General features: G+C 48.4%; 1 protein-coding gene across 1 annotated transcript in view; it reads right to left on the bottom strand.

The window, feature by feature from the left end:
- zfpm2b (zinc finger protein, FOG family member 2b) overlaps nt 1–21,195 on the bottom strand; it is a 66,371-nt gene that overhangs the window by 39,129 nt on the left and 6,047 nt on the right. The window contains exons 2-3 of the mRNA XM_023827570.2: nt 6,930–7,061; nt 4,776–4,868 (exon numbers count right to left, since the gene is read on the bottom strand). Of these exons, the coding sequence (XP_023683338.1) occupies nt 4,776–4,868; nt 6,930–7,061 (225 nt within the window). The remainder of the gene's footprint in view (nt 1–4,775; nt 4,869–6,929; nt 7,062–21,195) is intronic.

Consider the following 21,195-nt stretch of genomic DNA (forward strand, 5'->3'; position numbering starts at 1 on the left):
AACACAGGCCAGGCGGGACGGAGGCAGGCGAAGTGCAAGAGGCCACGTCGAAAGCAAATGGCAAAATTATCATATGAACAACAGCAGCTATTTTCTTAATTAATGTCTTCCCTGCTCTGGCCGGCAGCTGAGTGATTCTCTTGATTGGTCTGCTGCACCAAGCGCGCTAACCAGTCCGAGGGCTCTATATGAGAGCTGCTGGAACGTTCCAGAAAGTGGTCACCTTTTATGGTGTAACAAGACCTCACTCAGGTTTCACGCAGAAAATACAGATAATCTTCCTCCCCCCGTGCAGGAGCACTGGGATTTAAAAAAAATTCTGAATGGTTGTATTTAAAGTGCATTGAAGGCCCTGCGCTCCCCCCCACCATACACACACACACACACACACACACACACTAAGATAAAAGACGCAAAGAGAGCATTGAAATTCATCTCACAGCACAGATTTCCTTAACTGCGGGCCTGTTGGTGGTGATAAACCGAGTGATGATCCTGTAACACGTCCGTGCCTCGCTTTAATTAACGCCGACTTGTTTGTTGAAAAGATGATTAATATGCCAATGAAAACGGGATAATTGAATACCGCGGTACTCACACAATCGGCGACACCATGCTTCTGCATTTTGATTATTCCTTTTACCATTATCATTATTATTTGGTATTTTAATTTGGTTAACAACTAAACCCCCCCCCCCCCCACCTGAAAACATATTCATAACTCGCCTGGCTGGGGAGGGAGGAGCACCCAGGTCAAACATACTGTAGGAACTCTGCAGTACGGTTGGTTGGGGGGGTTGTTGTACGGCTCAGGGTGCAGATGCATTTCTGTGCCCTGTATTGGGCTCATGGGGAGGGAGGAGGCCCCATGGCGGCACAGCCATCTGCAGCTCCCCCCCCCCCCAGCCCCTACCCCCAGTGTCCTGTACTCCCACCTCCTCCGTCTATAGGTCAGATTTATCCACGGAGCTCTGAATCATTTTATCATACGTATCTTCAGAACCCCAGAGTTAGAAAAGCTACTCTCATCATAACAGATTTACTGAAAAATCCAATGAAAAAAAAATAATCTATGAAAACCTTTCATACTAAGCATGATTAAAACACACTTTCAAAATAACCCTTACTGAGGTATAATTGGTTGCTATCTAGCTACTAATGGACTATTAATTAGTGTCCTTTGTGTAAAAACTACACTGAAGCACTACCACAGATCCGTCTGAAGCTGTCAGAATAGAGTATGTTTATAGGGGTCGATGTCATGCGTCACTTGCTGCGCTGGTGTTGATATGAATCGGGAAATTCATACCCTCCAAGTGCCAGCAAGCACACTTATAAAGCCATTCAGTTCTGAGGCTCAATTAATTTTCGTGGATACTGTACAAATGAGTATTGATCATGTTTACCACATTTCCGTTTTTTGATTTTTTTCAACGTGTTTTGGACTGTGTTTTTAAATCAAGCTTCAGATTCAAAGGTGATTCTGTGTTCAGCTGTGTATCCCTGAATGACTGAGATCCACCCAGGTTGCATTGCTGTCTAGGGGTATCTAGAGGAATGTTTTTTGCCTTTTGTCAGGATACAGTTGATCTTTGTGCCATGAACCTCAGACTATGCCTGAGGTCAACAACTCTGCTGTCAATCAGAGCTTTTTCACAAATAAAAAAACAGCGTCTTTGAACACGTACATAACATTAAGAGCCTCTCGTTAACACAGCTCTGTTGGTGTGACATGCTCACTAATCAGTTTGCTGAGACGTCGTCATTAAACGTTTGGAAATGCTTCTGGGGTAACAGTCCCAGAAACAGAAGCTTTGAAAGCAGCTCCGAGGAGTTCATCAAACTTTCTAATATTCCCCATCCAGTTTAATTTGCGTGGCCAGAGTGTGGCTCAGTACTAGTTTACCAGTTACTGGTTTATCTTCACTTTCCACGACTCCCTGTGCTAAATGCTTCAGGGGTTCAATCAATGGCTCTTTGATCTCAGCTGGAACTGTAATTATTTAACATTGTTACAAGGATTTCCCGAATCCATGCGACCATTAAATCCCTTTTACACCCTCATCTTCCGGGGCCTAATCTGCATCTGTCTCCTCGCCCGTTTTGCCAGTCTCCTCCATCCCCTCCATCCCCCAGTCTCCTCCATCCCCCAGTCTCCTCCATCCCCTCCATCCCCCAGTCTCCTCCATCCCCTCTATCCCCCAGTCTCCTCCATCCCCTCCATCTCCCCTGTCCTGTCACTGTCCCCCAGTCTCCTCCATCCCCTCCATCTCCCCTGTCCTGTCACTGTCCCCCAGTATCCTCCATCCCCCAGTCTCCTCCATCCCCTCCATCCCCCAGTCTCCTCCATCCCCTCCATCCCCCAGTCTCCTCCATCCCCCAGTCTCCTCCATCCCCCTCCATCCCCCATCTCCTCCATCCCCTCCATGTTATCTGTCCCCGTGCCCCGTCTCACACATCCCCCAGTTTCCTCTGTCTTCTGTGTCTCCTGTCTCACTGATCCCTCAGTCCCCTCCATCCCCTCAACCCCATCTCCTCAATCTCTTCTATCAGTTCCTCCCGTCTCACCCATCCCCCAGTCTCCATCTTCCTTGTCCGTTCAGTTCCTCCCGTCTCACCCATCCCCCATTCTCCATCTTCCTTGTCCCTTCAGTTCCCCCATCTCACCCATCCCCCAGTCTCCATCTTCCTTGTCCCTTCAGTTCCCCCGTCTCACCCATCTCCCAGTCTCCATCTTCCTTGTCCCTTCAGTTCCCTCGTCTCACCCATCCCCCAGTCTCCATCTTCCTTGTCCCTTCAGCTCCCCTGTCTCACCCATCCCCCAGTCTCCATCTTCCTTGTCCCTTCAGCTCCCCTGTCTCACCCATCCCCCAGTCTCCATCTTCCTTGTCCCTTCAGCTCCCCCGTCTCACCCATCCCCCAGTCTCCATCTTCCTTGTCCCTTCAGCTCCCCCGTCTCACCCATCCCCCATCTCCATCTTCCTTGTCCCTTCAGTTCCCCCGTCTCACCCATCCCCCAGTCTCCATCTTCCTTGTCCCTTCAGTTCCCCCATCTCACCCATCCCCCAGTCTCCATCTTCCTTGTCCCTTCAGTTCCCCCATCTCACCCATCCCCCATCTCCATCTTCCTTGTCCCTTCAGTTCCCCCGTCTCACCCATCCCCCAGTCTCCATCTTCCTTGTCTCTTCAGTTCCCCCATCTCACCCATCCCCCAGTCTCCATCTTCCTTGTCCCTACAGTTCCCCCGTCTCACCCATCCCCCAGTCTCCATCTTCCTTCTCCCTTCAGTTCCCCCGTCTCACCCATCCCCCAGTCTCCATCTTCCTTGTCCCTTCAGTTCCCCCATCTCACCCATCCCCCAGTCTCCATCTTCCTTGTCCCTTCAGTTCCCCCATCTCACCCATCCCCCAGTCTCCATCTTCCTTGTCCCTTCAGTTCCCCCATCTCACCCATCCCCCAGTCTCCATCTTCCTTGTCCCTTCAGTTCCCCCGTCTCACCCATCCCCCAGTCTCCATCTTCCTTCTCCCTTCAGTTCCCCCATCTCACCCATCCCCCAGTCTCCATCTTCCTTGTCCCTTCAGTTCCCCCGTCTCACCCATCCCCCAGTCTCCATCTTCCTTGTCCCTTCAGTTCCCCCATCTCACCCATCCCCCATCTCCATCTTCCTTGTCCCTTCAGTTCCCCCGTCTCACCCATCCCCCAGTCTCCATCTTCCTTGTCCCTTCAGTTCCCCCATCTCACCCATCCCCCAGTCTCCTCCATTCCCCCAGCGTTCTCTATCACCTTAACACCTCCCTGTCTTACCAACGCCGCAGTTTCCTTTTCCCTCCAGCTCTCTCACCCTGATCTCCAGCACCGCCTCTATCTCCTCCATTCCTCCTCCACTGCCCATCCTTTCAGTCACTCCCATTCCCTCTATCCCCCAGGTTTCCTCCATATGGCAGCATCCCCTGAGTCTGACAGCTACTTTAACGTCTTAATGTCTAAACATGTTTGTGAGACAGGCATGCACTGCCCGTAATATTCTGACAGCCTGATGGAGTGAGGCTGTCTCAGTTAGCTGTGCCGTCCCCCCTGCGACCTGTCCCCGTGGATGTAATGCATCTTCCTGTCATCACTCCGCTGCCCCCTTTGTCCAGTCGATCACAGAGATTATCCATTACAGTTGTCTGAGAGCCCTTATCTTCTGCCGGCAATCCCCGGTCCCCTGAACTGAAATGCTAATTTGAGCAGTAATGATAAACACGTCCCGCGAAGGCACCATGAAGACTGTCAGCGCGCGAGACAGCATGCTCTGTGAGCGCCGGCCCCGATCAGGCAGCAGCTGGCAGGACCAGGAGGGGCGTCGCTGTGCGATCCCAGAGACGGGTCGCTAAAACCCAGCGCCCGCTGCGCTACTCCTCAGTAAGAGCGTTGGCCGTCCCAAGGAAAATTCCAGAAGGACAAAAAAAATCAAGGCACAAGTGTTTCTAAACCCTCAGAGGAGGCAAAAAATAGATCCTTCAAGTGGAGAAATAATGATGTTTGTCATAAGCTTCTGGATAAGCGCATACCCAAGCCACTGTGGAAGCGTGATAACAAAGTCATTTAATTAGTTTTATTCAGCCCTGGAAAGGAAACTCGATGGCGATAATGAGCACTTTTAATCCCAACGAATCTGCTCATCGAGTTTCCTTCTATGGTTTGTCAAGAACCGGTCTTGTTAAACACTCCCGGTCGGTTATTAATTCGTTAGGAGAGATCCCCTAATAAGTAATATGGCTCGTCCTCTTACTTGGTCCGTCCCAGTTCTCAGGGTCTGGTGGGCTTCTGCTTTTCCGTCCCTCGCTGTTCCGGTCTCCAGTCTCCTGGACACCTCCATCCTCATCTGGAAGACAAGACAGTGGGAGGTCGGTCTTTAGATCGATTACACTCTCGCACATGATATGGCTCCTGTCTCCATGGCTGTTGCATCAACGATGCTGTCCGTACAGATGCAAAGTTTTCTACAAGCACAGTAGACGATCGGTTACACTATGTGCTGAAAGTCTTACTCTTAATGTCCTTCTGGCCACTGGAAACAGTTTAACACAGAACACAGATATAAAATAAGGTGCTTCAATAAGTCAATAAATAGAAATATGAGAAAAAATATGTAAACATGGTGCACCGTACACCGGTGAACCAAAACAATGTGACCATCCCCATTTGAAGCAAATAATGTTGACTATCTCATAAAAGTGGTGTATGTTAAGGTCTGGGATATATTACACAGTAGGCTAACATTTGTTTCTCGTAGTTGGCATGTTCAAATGAAATGGACAGGGGTAAAAATCTGAGTGACTTTCACAAATCATTATGGTCAACTCGGTCAGGGAATCGATGAAAAGGCAAGACTTGTGTGGCGCTGATGGTCAGCCATAGTAAGTACCTACTGAGAGTGGTCAGAATAGGGAAAAACCGCAAACTGCTGACAGGGTGCTGGGCGGCCTGGACTCGTTGATGCGAGATGTGAATGAGGGCTATCCCATCTGGTACAAACTAACAGAAGGGCGATTGTGGCACAAATAGCAGAAAATTTTGATGATGATCACGGGAGTAATGTGACATGACACACAGTACATCAGGCCCCGCTGCGTATGGGGCTGCATAGCCGCAGGCCAGTCATAGTGCCCATGCTATCTCCTATTCACCGTCAAAAATGCCTACAATGATCATATAAGTATTGGAACTTGACCTTGCAATGGAAGAAGGTTGCCTGGTCCAATGAATCTCGTTTACTGTTGCATCGAGTGGACGTATCGAGCATCTGTGGGGGCCGTCGGACTGACAAGTTGGATCGACAGCTATGTAGCCCCATATGCAAGAGGGCTCAATGCACTGTGTCATGATACGTTACTCCAATGACAATTATCAAAATGATCTGCAAGTACGCAAATATGCAAATACTGTATTGCAAAGGAGTGGATCGACATACATATGTCAGTATGAGGGAGCAGTGATGTGTTCAGTGGTGTGTGTGAATGCGCAGTGGAGCTGCGGCGTTTCTGTCCTTCATCCACGCAGAACTGAAGACCTTGGCTCTGCCTGCTTGTTTGACTTCTCCCACGTGCACATGAATTAGAGAGGAGTCACACAAACAATGCAGCTTCCTGTGTGCACACCGCCTCTTCCCTAGTTGCACGGATGCGTGTTTCTGAAGGGAATTCCCCGGTCCTTTTGGAGCAGCAATGTGGCTTCACAGGATGACACACAGGATACAATATCTGCAAATCCATCACGCTCGACTTCCTATGCGGAAGCACCTGGACTCGGCTCCCTTAAACAGCTTAAAAGCCGGACCCGAAATTCCCACTGTCACAGTCCCTCAAAGTAGCATTCGCTTTCCAGTCATACAGATGTGGTCCAGTTAGGTTGACACACTTTTACCTAACGATTAATCACCTCACCTGAATCACACGGGAATCATGATTTGAGTAATTGTTATGCAAGACTTAGGATTACAATCTCGCCGATCCGTTAAAATCACACACCACTGCTCACCATTCTGATTAATTAGTTTTCTGTTTATTTGTGAATGTCTAGATCTGCAACGCTTATATTAGATATGAGATAGAATCCACGCATCCATCTTCCAAATGCTTATCCGGATGAGTCTGGAGCACATTCCAAGAAGCAGAGGGCACGAAGCCCATCCACGGCAGGACAAACGCACTCACGCACAAACTTAGCAGGTCTTTAGAAGACTGGAACAGGTCACATTTTCCACTAAAAATGGGAAAAATGGCTGTCTACTTTCTGGTAACTATGCGCTATTTGTGTGACTAAGCGTCTTAGCCGTGCTTGTCTTGGTGCATCAGCTTCCGCCTGAAGCTGAAGGTGTGCCCTCAGCTAAATAAACCACGTGGAGAAGCACCCCGGCTGGGTGACGGACACGGCCCAGGGTCACCTTTGCCGCAGGAGTAGTCCATGTCTTCACCGTCGGGGTCCATCTCAGCCGAGAAGTTTCTCTGCACGGGAAGCTCATTTTCATCGAGGGCGCACTCCCCCTCTTCGTCCTCCAGGCTGTCATCCAGCGGCCCTGAGGGGAGGAAGGGGCGGCCGAGGGTGAGACGGTCCTCTGCAAGGCCGCACGTTTCACTGCGAAACATGGCTGGATCGTGGAAAATACACCAGTGCATCAAAGAAGAGCCTGTGTTCAGTGTCCCCCCTTCGCACATTCTGTCTTCTGAAGGACATCTGTGTGTTTTATTTACCGGCATTTTAGAAGGATCGGTGTGAAAGTGGACTGAGGCTGATTGAGGCTCAAGAGTGGCCTGCTGTTGTACCCTAAGTTAGAGCACTCCAGTGAAAAAGCCCACTGCATAAATCTACGAGCTGGTCAGATGGCAAGACTGACGGACTGCAGCCCTGGGCTCTGTACACCCAGCTGTGCCACAGAAGCATTTTAATGGTACAAAAGTGTCTCCCACTATGTGATTCTGCAGGAGTAAGAGCCACACACTGGGCTCAGTGCTGGAGTAGACCGCAGCCTGCGGCCCACGGACCGGAAAACAGCGGCTTCGCTCTCCGTGTCACCGACGGCCCCTGGGGGACACACAGGTGACGTCGGGCGTTTATTAATTTCTTGGCCTTATCCCTGGGAACAGTTGTTGATTTTTCATTTATATTTCTTGCCTTCAGGTGGTACACTAATACAATCAAAGTAGATTTTTTTTTTTTCCATTTGATTAATTTCACCCCCTTAGTGCAGTATTATTCCACTATATCTATATTATTCTGCTTTTTGCTTGTAGCTGTGCAGTTTATTTATTTATATACATATATTTCAACATTTACATATTGCTATTTCCCGGTCCATGGTGGAATTAGCATCACCTGCATTGTATCAGTTTAACGCGCAACGGAAAGCGTGGCGCTCTCGTCTCTCTCCATCAGCCTGCTGCGGGTCTACATTATCAACCAAAAAAGCATTATCACCTATATTCTGCAAAAGAGAGGATGAAAAATCCCGAATCACCCAGATGGTTATAACAACATGCATACACCTCTCCATTTTCCGATAAATGGTACGTTCTGTTTTTCCGATAAATGGTACGTTCCGTTTTAATAAATACCATGGCTTCAGAAAATCCATGGCTTCTATATTCCGTGTCATTCTGACATTTATATGTTACAATATGTAGCTGTAAATTTAACCTGTATAGTAAATATGGAATATTTTCTGTGGCGTTTGAAATTAAACATCTGAAAGCTCACTAACCAGTGAACAGTTATGAAACTGGCGGAGAAATTCTTGAAAAGTGAGTTCTTGAAATGCCGAACAACAAATTTGCCAACTATTTGTCTGATTCCCGTTGCCATTCACTGGAAAAAGAATCGTAACGCACTGTTGCCTGTCATATCATCCATACTGTAGCTGTATCCTCAGAGTACAAAATCATAACATTTAACTGCAGATAGTCAATCAAAAGCAACAGTGGACGCAGTACCTCGAGACTGAGAGCATAAATCGTGAAATGCAGCCCTACTATTAACTGCCCTGTTACAGTCTGTAGTGTATAATTCAAAAGACTTGCACACACCCAAATAAAACACACATCGCGCAAAGCAGCCCATTCGTGTTACCCTACAATTCCAATCATTTGCTAAATTTCATGGGGCTACGCTTTCCCTTTAAAGCAGGAAATGAATTATTTTTGCAGCCTGGCTGCTTTGCAGGCATGGCCTTTGGCCCCATGGGCCACGCTAGCAGTAGTGAGCAGGTTTTATCTTACACCGAGCCTGAATATTGTGTAGTAAGCGGCTGCTATTGTTACTTTAACAAGCCCCCTCAGCTCAATAAAGTGGTAAGTTCAGTTCAAACAGCCGACGTCCTCCCCCCCTCGCCTTTATTCTTGTGCAGGGACTCATAAAAGCACCCCCCCCCCCCCCCCCGAATCTGCACAAGCGACCTGTTCCTTTCATTAGTCTTACGAACGACTCCTTTGTAGCGGATCGCGTTAGCGGGAACCCGGCACATGAAAACAATTTGCGCGCGACTTTTCCGATAGGCCCCGTCGAGCGAGACGGATGCTGTAAATTAAGATACGGTTTTATGATGTTTATCTGACGCCTCGTGCCATGGAACAGCAAGGAACCAGCGGCAAGAGCTCTACCGCGCGGCCGCTCTGGCTAAACGCGATTAGGATCGGGCCAGGATACTGAGCTGCAGCTAAACCTTCTTCTAATCGCAGAATCAGAGGATAGCAGGGTTTTTTTGAGAGGGAAATTTCACATACTCCTCCAGATCACACATGACTACACTAGACAAGCATCTAATGTGCCATTGTGTGTTAATTAAATCTGTATCACTGAATGCTACACACATTAGCGACGGCTAATACAATTATATCATCGTGCTACACACATTAGCGATGGCTAATGGAGACACACAAGGGCCGCCCAGCCTGTTAATGTATATCATTACATTTGATCATAATCACACAAAGTACACATAAATACAGGCCGGCAAAGCAGACTTGGAAGCTGTGACCATAGATATAATGTACTGGCTGACAACAGCATCCAATAACCCTCACAGGTCCTACCAGGAACCGAAGAAACTTTAGTGATGTGTTCTGCAAGGTTTTTTAAACTCCTTTCAAGATTTCACTATAGTTTCTGGAGTTCATCTGTGGAAATGTGAAACTTTTCACACAGTATTTCTGACACAGGTGGCCTGCGGTCATTTCAAACAGAGTGATGATCAGAAAAACGGCTCCCCGGATGAGTGACAGAGTGCCGCTAATGCGTTTTCCAATAGCAGAGAGGTTCTGCTCCCACGGTTCGAGCATCTGGCTCTTCAGAACTTCTCTGGCTCATGGATGTGAGAACTTGTCCTGGGCCGCCTGGAATCATGCCTTTAACGATGCTGGGCTGATGTTGACATGAGCCTAAAACACATGGTATTTCGCTGCTGTTTAATCACTGATTTTTTCCCAGACTGCCTTAAGGTATCATTACCAGTCCAGGTCACTGTAGGGGTCCTGTGGGCTTAGCAGCCCTGTGGAGAAAACCTCCTGACCCACTGCGGCATCTGGAGCTTCATCAGAGTCGGCACAGAGTAGCATCTCTTTATGTAAAAGGTGGACAGCACTGGTACTCTTACTGCTGGTCACCAGATCAGCGGTCTTGGGCTGGGACCTCAATCCCCAGCCGTCATTCTGAGGATCCAAGACGCCAGATGAAAACGACCAGGCCTTTTCAGAGAAGCCAGATGCTCCATCCCCTAGAGACTGCTCTGGAGTCTCCAAATTGGGAGAGGAGAACACTGGCAGCTTACCAGTACTGCCACAGACGAAGGGGATGACGGCACGTCGATCCCAGATTCCTGGATCTTGCGAATCCGGCCCGGCCGATGGGAATGCTGGATGAGAGTGACTGAGAAGGAGCTTGGTGATAAGACGGACCGCAGCCTAGCAAGTTAGCGGGCGTGCGGATGATCAGGGAGAGAGGTAGGAAGTGAGCGAGAGAGTGGCGACTTGGTGAAACGGCCGACATGAGCTCACAGCCGCTATAGCGAAGAATAACCAGCTACTGTTTAACTTGATATTCCGGTTGCTTAGCGATGTAAGTCCGGTGATCAGTGATGGCAGCCCTCCTAAACTCAGCCATTTACAGTAAACAGTCAACAAACGGCTTCAAAGCTCCCAGCCATAATCCAAAAGGCTTGCTGTAATGACTGTGAAAAGACTGAGTTAATCCAGTGCTGACTCAACTCATCCCCGCCTCAGCGCGACCGGCGTCCCCGGTGGACGACGTGAAGGCCGCCGCCTTCGCCCACGGTTCGAGGGCAGAGCCGCACATGCCTCACCGCGCACAGCACCAGCCAGGGTGCTGGGTACGAGCATCTTTATCTGCTAAATTAGCAACACTAGACATCTTTCATTTGGCCTACATCATGTAACGAAATATGTACCGGACCTAGGGTAACAGAACCACAGTAATGGACCAGGTGTGACAGACCCAGTGGTACCGTACTGGCTCTCTGAAGTCCCCATCTGTGCACTCAAGTGGAAAAAATGTGACCTTTATTTCTATACTTTTTTCCTAAATTTTGCTCTACCTTGAGCAAACGTTTCTAAATTTAGCAGTTTAAGATGGAAGCGTAATTTACTGTGAACCCTTATATAAGCCTTATGTACCCAATCATTCACGGCTTTTTCCTACGCTTCACCGAGCGTAAGCAGGAGCCACCAAATTCCAATATCTTCTGTATTTCCGTAAATAATGTGCATTCCTATTTAACGGTACATTTCTAGTGCAAATTATCTTTTCAGTGCATAAACACTCTTTTAATATTGCAATGTTTTTGTGGTTTTTAAAAACGCTTCATTACTGATTTTCCAGGTAACCTGTTAAATAGGGGATTTACGGTAAAAATATACACGAATGTGGCATTACAACATTCTATGTAATATGTCATGCGTGGTTCATGGTAGCTTTCGTATAGTTGTTACTGCACAGATTTCATTCTGTTTTTTTTCATTCAACCCCCCCCCCTTTGGACTGGAAAATCCCCCCATTTGCATGCACTCTAGGGGCGGCTCGTCCATCACGAGACACACAGAACACTGTTCCTACGCTGAAACCAGCTCTGCCATGGATGAGAAGGTGAAGGGTCGTCCCAGTGCCCAGAGCAGCTCTCTGCCTGATCCCTGCTGTTCCTGAACAGCATGGGGTTTAACTATCCGTATCTCGTCTGGTCAGTGCTATTAAATCCTCAGTCAGATGGATCTTAACTGCAGCTGACCTAAACTTGGATTAAATCCACAGCTTGCAAACTCTGACTCCAACTATAACAGAAGTTTACAAGCTCTGTAGACTTATTTGACCCAAAGTCAGAGAAGACAGAGAGGAAGAAGAAACCCTAAAGCCTATTAAGACCTACTAGCCTAATAAATAGCAAATAATAGCAAATGGTGAGGACAAATAATGTAAATATATTTGCTATTCATTATTTATTGATATATGTTGTCTGAAGGGAGGTACTGAAGCAGGTCTTTCATTGTACTTGTACAAATGACAACATAAGCTTTTGAACCTTTGCGTCCTTGAACCCAGAATAGCAAAATATCCTGCGGGGACTTTGTCACACCAAACTACACCATGGAAATAATTTTTAAAAGGCAAAAACAAAAACTAAAGAATTACTGATTAAATACAAAAACGCAAATATCAAAATATGAGTGTTATCAAAACTACATAAAAAATTAAATTTTAAATCCTATAAGAAATCATGGCTGCAATCAATCTTACATTCAAATATTTTTTTATTCCTATAAGAATGAACATAATGAATATTTGCTTTAAAAGTTGCTTTTGAAATTATATCCATCCTTATAAACACTGTGAATTAAAAGGATTAATGTAGGGGGGGACATGACAGATTGCATCCAGCTATTACAAATTGAAAAAATAGTGTAAAGTCAGATGAGCATTTCAAAAGAATAATTATTTATGGATCAGTTAAATCTTTTATACTTTTTGTAATTAAAAGTAAAGAAAATGGAAGCTAATTATCCCATAAAGATTAGCTGCTGGGCATTTTTCTGAAAATGAGTTCTCATTAAAAGGATTGTCAAGTGACATTCAGATGTGCCCCCCCCTCCCTCCATTTTGGACTCCTAATCCAGCCGTGCACAAAAGCCTGGAATTTCATCAGATTCCGGTCCCCCATTCCCTAAACCTGATCACCACATACTGAGTGCCAGAAACCAGAAGGTAAGATAACCTTCAGCAGGATGAGTGGATGGATGTGCGTAACCTGAGTGCTAAACCTGGGGCATCACTGCAGAAGGGGGCAGCAGAAGAATTAAGCGGTAATTCTTGTAACTTTTACAAAACTCCGCAACCAACCGGAAAAAATCCTATAAGGGATTGTATGATCAGTAATTCTGAAGAAATCCAAGCTCAATTTTCAGAATCTAAGAGTTTATTCTAAGGATTTCTCTGAAGAAAGAAAGAAAGAAAGAAAGAAAAAAAGAAAGAAAGCTTCACACCACACGACCTTTCTTTGGTTCCCAAATTTGTACATAAATAACATAAAGGCAAACTGTCACCAGGTCGTTCCTGCTGGTCATGTGACAGACTGGTACCCTAGCATTCTGCCCGGTGCATTCTGGGATAAGCTCCTGACTGCCTGCAACCCTGACCAGGACAAGCGGTTAGAAGATGGATGGATGATAATTTCATTGTTCTAAAAACAGGTAAACTATGGACTGAGGCCCCCAGCATTTAACATAAACACCACATACTGCAGGTAGCCTCCCTCTGAAATTATAGCCATAAATCTTTAATGATTTATAAACCGAAAGTCTTCAGTGAATCTTAACCTGAAATTCTCTGATGCACCAGTTGTCTGCTGCCTTGTGCTCTGTGCTTCAGGCATCAGCAACCCCCCCTGCCCCCCATCTCACCCTAACCCTGAGCTTTAACTTTCTTTCTTTTTGACTCCCAGCAGGTTGGGGGGCAGGGAGGCAGGGGAGGATGCATATAACTGGCCAGAAAAATTAATATCTGAAACAGAATTAAAGATTATAGGTTATATAAGATTAAGGTTATATAATTATGAATGTTACAGTGATTACCCCCCCTCCCCCGCAGGAGCCTGGTTTGGATGAGGGTGTGTAGCATGCGGCAGCATGGAAGGGCAGTGTTACACTGCCTGAATTATACCGTCTGCGTTCACGAGAGCTCCCCCCCCCCCGCACGGCCCCCGGCATCAAAACACCATTCACATGAACTTTAGTGAATTATTACATTTACTGATCCCGCCTCACTCCCCACCCTAACCCTAACCCTAACCCTAACCCTAACCCCTCCACCTGCCAATGCAGTTTGCACTGATTTAGCACATGTCCAGCACCAGAGCCCGTTGGCGCCGATTTAAACTGGGTCAAGTCTGAATATATCATCGGAAACCTGTATGTGTGTTTTTGTCCCCCCCCCCACCCACCGCCAGCCCAGACCCCTTCCCCGCTCAGGAGATGTGATCCATGCAAATGTGCATTTTCAGACGGCTACGAGTCTCCGTTTAATGCCCAGCTCTGACGCAGCCTCATTAAGAGACTCGTTAGCGACTCGGTCGGGAGATGAAGGACAGGGAAATCGGTGACAAATTCACCGCGGCCACCTCTCTCCACTTTAACCGTGACAGAGTCGTGTGCCGTCGACTGACCAAAAGAGGACAGCACCCCCACCCTGGTTTGCCGTTGCGGCTGTGTTACCCCCCCTCTGGGATGCCCCCCCCATCCCCCCCCCCACCCTGTCCTCCTAGCCAGTCGTCCCTAACTGGAGCTTCTGTCGCTTACCGCACGCGTGACGGCACAGAGGCAAACGCACCCCGTCCCCCAGCCTCGGGGTGACTCCTCCCCCCAGCCCAACGGGGATGGTGGGTCTTTGGGGAGTAAGGATTGATGTGTGCGAGTCTGCCGATGTTCCCGATGTGGCGTGATGCTGGGCCGCTACCGGCGGTGTCGAATTGCACGCTTGCGGTTAGCCCGGAACTGGCGCAGTCCGGCACATGTTCGTGGAACAAAGCCGCAAGCGGGTGGGTTTCTGAAATGACGCAGGCGTGTTTGAGGGAGATAGACAGACGGGTCGGGCTGAGCTGGAGGAGCCAGCCGCGGCCGCCCCTCCGGCTCACCCCCCTCCCTGAGATAGTGACTCTGAAACACTCGGATACTTGGGGAATGGCAGCTCTCACCCAACAGCAACAGGACTCTGAACACTGGGGCTGTGCAGACCCCATGGAAACAATCCCACATTAGAGCAGGGACTGAATCGCTGGCCCGAGTTTCGCTTTTCCCTTTTTTTCAGGGCCGATCTGCGGATGTGCCAAGGTTATCAATGGGAACAGACTCGCTGTCCAGGCCCAGTGGCGATCCTACCTATTATGTTAATGGTTAATGCATGCAAATGAAAACATTCTGTCCATCTCATTTACTTGAAGACAATATGCAAATGGCCTCGCCCATAATGATGGTGCTGGCACCCTGTTTCCTGCCCTAGTTTTTCCAGGGGCATTTAGTCAATTTTGAGTTAATTTAAGGGTTACCGACGGCCTGATTGAATCGGAGAGCAGATGCCCTTTCCTCTTGAGAAGGGTCCTTTATCTGATTGTTGTACAGGGCTGGATTTTTACCGTGATAAACAAGGACGCATCACACAACATCAGGGTCACATGACTCTGGTCTGTTACCCCCTGATCTTCCCAATCATTAAAAATCACACTTTCCCTGTCCTCTGTGTCATGCACAGTTAGTAACTACACCATGGGTCTCCACCGAAACAGTAGTGTCCCCAACACATCTCCAGGTGAGGCAGAACATGTGCAGGATCCACCGTGAGGGTCTCTGCTCAGGGAATGGTGGCATGTTTAGGGAGAGGTCCCGGTTCTATGACTGGATCCCATGAGCCGTGCTTCTTACTCTGAGCTGAAGGTTCTACTAGAACTTTAGCTGAAAGGAAAAGGCATTTTGGTGCCAGGAATGAAGAGGACCACGGCAGCACTCAGCCATCCATGCCATAGAAGCTTCCGGGCCTCTCCGCCATGGCAACACCCAGCACGCCTCCCTTCAGATGTGGTGATTCTGTCTCGGCGGACGTGTAAGCTAGCCCAGTCACAGCCCAGCAGTGATGGCACCGTGCCCCAGGCCGTCCAATCAGAGAGTGCCGCCTCACCAGCCAGGTCCCGGCCATCCAATGAAATTGGGGCATTTATGGATCAGGTATGCAGAACTAATGTGGCTTTCTAATGTGCAGTGCTTGCACAGGCGGGGTGGGGGGGGGGCATGCTGCTTTACGTAGCATTTGCAAACTGCAAGCGCTCACACGACGCTTATCTCCATTTACTGAACACCCGGTGACGCAGCCAGTCATACTGTGTTAGGGTCCGTCACACACAGACCGCATCCTGGGCACAGAGCTCGATTGCTTTCTGTCGTAGGTTTTTGTACAGCTAAATCAAACCCCCGAGATTCACCTTTCACTGCCTTAAAAAGCCAATAAGGCGACAATGACTGCTTTCAGAAGCTCCTTCATAAGTCTAAATGGTTAAATTAGATCAGCCATGTTTCCGATCTAAATGAATGCGTATATTTCACAGGGGTGAGATAGGTAGTCGTGTTCATGCTAACGGTGGGAATGGTACAGCTGGATGTCCTGGGTATACACGGGTCAGAAATGGGTCAGAACCAGGTCAGACGCAGTGTGCAGTGCTGATGGCCCACCTGCTGCCTGTCTTTGTCACACGGTCCGCAGACGGATTCTCTGCTGCCTCTCCCTAATTACGCGCCCAGTAATCGTTAACGGGCCTCATTAATTTAACCTCTCTTTAAGCCTGACCCGCGTCTTGTGCTGGTGGATGGGCATCTGCAGCAGACACGGGGGGGTCTTCCACACAGCCCCCACACCTCCCCCAGGCCATAGAGAGAGGCCCTGCGGCACCTTGGGTGGGATGACGGCAGGAGGTTTAATGAGCTCCTCTTTACCAGCATGGGCTTCGTGCGAGTGTAGCTGCGCACCTCTCTCCGCTTCACCCTGCCCAGCGTTTAGCTAATATCTCCCTCGGGCACGAATCTCCAGCACCGTCGCGGGAGAAGCAGGAGGGGCGCCACTCCCATAATTCCCTCCGTCCCCTTGATTTCAGAAAGGAGCCGTGCCTGGCCGGATCGCAAGCCCGTGACCCGAACAGGCAGGCTGGCGGTGCGGCTTCCGCGAAGGGTTCTGGCTCTGGCAGCTTGGCGGTCCGGCGGGACCGTGAAAGTGGGGCAGCGGTGTTCCTGAATCGCGGCAATCTGGCGCCTCTCTTCACGGGTCAGAAGTGTCGCCGTTCAGGCAGCACGCCCACGTCCTGCTACGGGACCCCGCAGGACACGCTCTCCACAGGACACCCGCGCACACTCGGAATGTGCTCGCAATTACAGCTTCGACTTCCGGAACCGGCGGTAACGGTGAACGCGGTGCACGCAACCCGAGGTGCTTAGGCATCTCCACAAAGGGCAGCTTTGGAGGTGCTGCTTCTCATCCCTGCTGCTTCACACTCGGCATCAACCTGCTCAAGTACGTGCTGGAGGTCCAGGTCCAGATTGGGCCAAAAGCACAATGTCATCTGCAAATAGCAGGGATGTCACCTCTACCCCCCGTAGCGGTATCCTTTCCAGCCACGGCTACACCTAGACATCCTGTCCATGAAAATCTCAAACAGAAATGGAGATGATAAGCACCCTTGCCAAGGGCCAAACACCATGGACACAACCTGGATCAGCATTGTTCCTCCTGGATCATAGGCTGCACCAACTGGTGGAGTTGACAGCTGAAGATGTGATAATCCTATAGAGCAGGGGTCACCAACATGGTGCCCACGGGCACCAGGACGTACCCAAGGAGCACATGAGTCGCCCGTGGACCTGTTCTAAAAATAGCACAACTCACCAGTGAGCAGCGTCTAAAATTTTATTGTTTCCTGTTGCTATTCTTCTTTAATCACATTTGCATTTATATAGATTTGAAAATGACAATATCTAAAAAAAAAGCATTTACAACATGTTTATCGTACATGAGGTTTAGATAAGTTTAGGAGGCCGTTTCAAACTGGTAGCCCTTCGTATGGCTCAGTACCCGTGAAGCAGCTCTCAGTTTCAAAAAGGTTGATGACCCCTGCTATAGAAGGACCACTTCCCTAGTTTCGCTTGTCCAGAGGTACTTTACCCCCGTTCCATGCAGCATCGAAGAGGTACGTCAACCACATCACCCCATTAACATCCAGTGCTCAGTCCCCTGACCACCGCAGCAAGCTGGGCCTCAGGTAAGACAGCTAACCCCTAGCTACCTCTCCATCTCTTGCCACTAACTCAGGCTCCTTCCCGCTAGAGAGGTTCCATGTCCCCAAAGCCAGTGTCCTTCATCAAGGTCTGATACGTCTCATAGACCTGACCCCCATCTTTCACCTTGCGGGCGGCTAACCCACAAGCTGGGAGCTTTAAATATGATTTATACTGAGAGCAGCATGTTTGACTAAAGGGCTCTAAATGTCCCCATTTCATTAAGGTCTGAAAACATCCCGTCGGAAGAACAATATCATTTCCCAGTTCCAGTCCAAGCCTTTGACTTACTTAAGAGTGACCTCAAGACACTGAAACAAGAAATAAATCAGGAAGGATGGATGGGAGAGACAGACACACTGTGTACTCAGACGTGGGTTTGATCACTCATCTAATCATGAGGAAGGACCACAGCGCCCCCTATCAGCCGCCTTCTGCAGGGACGCTTCTTATTTCATATGCAAATTCAGACTTTTCAGAGATGATTAAATTGCTCTGTGTTTTTTCGAGTCTTCCCCTGAGCTCATCTTAACCCCGGAGCAGGCAAATCTTTATGTGGGTCAACGAGGCCGCAGGAAGGTTTATCTAGAAAATATTACAAAAAATGAAAATATTTATGGGAAACATATTTATCTCATCTAAAGTTGCTGCTAATCTCCGCATTACTGGATAGTTTTTCCTTTTTTTTCCATTTATTTCATTATTTTTTTATTATAATTTTTTTGCAGAAAGCACTACAGTGCGTAGCTAAAAACCTACCCTGAGAGTATCTAGTGTTGTATGAATAATTTCATGACTGATGCATTATCAGCATCTTTAATGTAAGCACTTATCTGCTTCCCTCACAATATAACTGTTTGTTATAAACAAAAGTGTCCCGAACACACAGTCCCCGCCGAGATCTGACTTCCGATTCTCATTTCCTATTACGAGAGAAAGTATCACCACATGCTGTTTATTCCCCAGGGCTTCTTCGTCCGATTGATCACAGCAGCCGGATTATTACCGTTGCGCTCTACCAGCTCGCGTGTGCGGTTATTGATTTTAAAGTAAGGAGGCCGTATCCTGCGCTCATCGTCCCACCGCAGGGATTACGACCCTTATCTCGGACGATGTTCGGTGAAGTTCATCCGGAGAATGGACATTCGGGAGCCTAGCTCCCTTTACCGCGAGGAGCCGCGGCTCGAGGCCCGCGCCGAGCGATCTCCGCGGCTCAGCAAACTGCCCCCCTGTTGTGTTCCCCTGGGCTGCCGTCTCGTGCGTCTACAGAGCCTCAGTGGGGCGCCTCCATTCTGCGTACCGCGTTTCACCAGTGGTGACATCACAGTCTCACACCGCGTGTTACTAAGGTCAGCATTTCCCTGCCACGTTTGTAAATATTACCTGTTACCCAGATGGAAACATGCTGGTACAGCCCAACTAATAATCCTACAAGGGTTTGGATAATATTTTGCGGTGATTTCCATTAATTATTCTGTCCACTTTAATTCATGTAATGTATAATTTTTATAAGTGACTCACAAACATTTTTCTCTAGGTAATACATGTGTGAATTTTGCAGACATCTTTAGGCATTTCTCATTACCATTGCACAGAAACCATAAGTGACTTTCTCTTTCTTTGCGGGATGCAGATTCATAGAAATTCACGGACGCGAAGGGATGCTGTTCACTTAATTTGTGCTGATCTTCCCAGACGCCTCTTGCCTATTCCTCAGCGCCTAACTAATTTAAACATGATCTGTCTCATTTTGTCGTTATTGTGGCGGAATCCGTCGTTGAGGGCTCTGGGAACGCCGGGGCTCAGCGTAACGCCCGTCATGCAGGTGTTGCCATAATACAGCCAAAGAGAGTCACTTTGCTCCCAGCCAATTATCACAAGTTAGACGACACAGACCAAGCAAGCGGCGCCATTCATCAAAAGGATAAATGTTTATAACAGAGAAGGTCTGTCTGGCACATCATCCAGGCCAAATGTGGCTGCTTGTGTATTAGATATAGGCTTTTTTCTAGCCGTGATTTTCTTTGTCGCCCCTCTCCACTGCGGACTGCTACATATAGCTAATGGTTCTGCTACTGAAACGCAGCAACTGGCTAAGAAAGACCCAACAAGTCGTGGAGTCGTGTTGAGCTGAGTGTCTTTTAAAGGTTCTCCGGTCCTGTAAGGACCTCTGATCCTATGTCGAGCTGAAGATTTTTTTAAAGGTTCTCTGGTCCCCTGAGGACCTGCAATCCTCTGTCAAGCTGAGGATTTACAGTCACGTTGGGGGTCCTGATCTGTAGTAAATAAATCTATTTATCCCAACACGTTCCTTTCAATAAAAACCGTAATGGTGCTGGTCCTCAGCCTCATAATGGGACAGATATAGCTTCTGCACATCCCACAAAGGATTGCAGGGCAGCTCAGCTTGAATTCCAATCTTATCTTCACAGATATGGCAGGAGACTCGGCAGAGCCCCGCAGCTGCCTCCTCCCCGGCTGGCGTGGAATGGGATTTGGATCTGCTGGCAGGGAGCAGGTTCCCCTGAGACCAGGCCAAGGCAGAGGACTGCTCCAGTTGGCCTGCAGAGAACTAGAGAGTGTCCTTCTCAGATGCGAGTGTCCCTCCTGCCAGGGGGAACCATGTGGCGACAGTTCGGGGCTGATGGTAAACCGAACGGCAGTCTACATGACCCACACTACCCGTGTTTAAGTCCATTTAATTCCACAGGATGTCTTCAAATGTGTCGCCGCTCTTAAACAGTAGCAACAGACATTGTGTGGCTGAAAGATGATCAGGATTAACACGATAAAATGCTCCCCTGTCAGAAAATGGAAACGCGACAGTAGCAGTGGGTGGCGACAATACCGAAATGTTTTACATGGAAGGAACAGATCGGCTCTGAAAAATGGATCAGTGAATGGGTGGAAGACATTTTGGGCTGGCGCTTCACTTTGATCCGGCAGTCGTGTGTCCAGGCTGTGTTTGAAACATTCCTTCACTCCATCACATCTGTCCTTTGTCTTTAGTTTCCGTGAACGCATACAATCCTCTATACAATGTTTGTGAGGAACTGAGTGGGCAAGATTTTCACCATCAACCTGTTTTTTGATACTACTGCCCTTCCTTCACCACTTGGACCTAATCTATTCTGCTTTCACCTATGTGATAAATTGGAAGAAAGCAGAAAGATAAGGTGAAAGAGTGAGAGGTTTTGACCTTCACTTTTGTAAGCAGCGACTTGCTTCGACATGAGCAGCGGAGATCAGCAGGTCCTCCCTGCCAGCTGCTGCCCGCTGGTGATGGTCATGGTGACGGGCATCAATCAGGCCCCGTTTGCTTCAGTTCTGCTCGCTTCTCCGGCCAAT

The sequence above is a fragment of the Paramormyrops kingsleyae genome, chromosome 23 (assembly GCF_048594095.1).
Source record: "Paramormyrops kingsleyae isolate MSU_618 chromosome 23, PKINGS_0.4, whole genome shotgun sequence".
In the NCBI taxonomy this organism is placed as follows: Eukaryota; Metazoa; Chordata; class Actinopteri; order Osteoglossiformes; family Mormyridae; genus Paramormyrops; species Paramormyrops kingsleyae.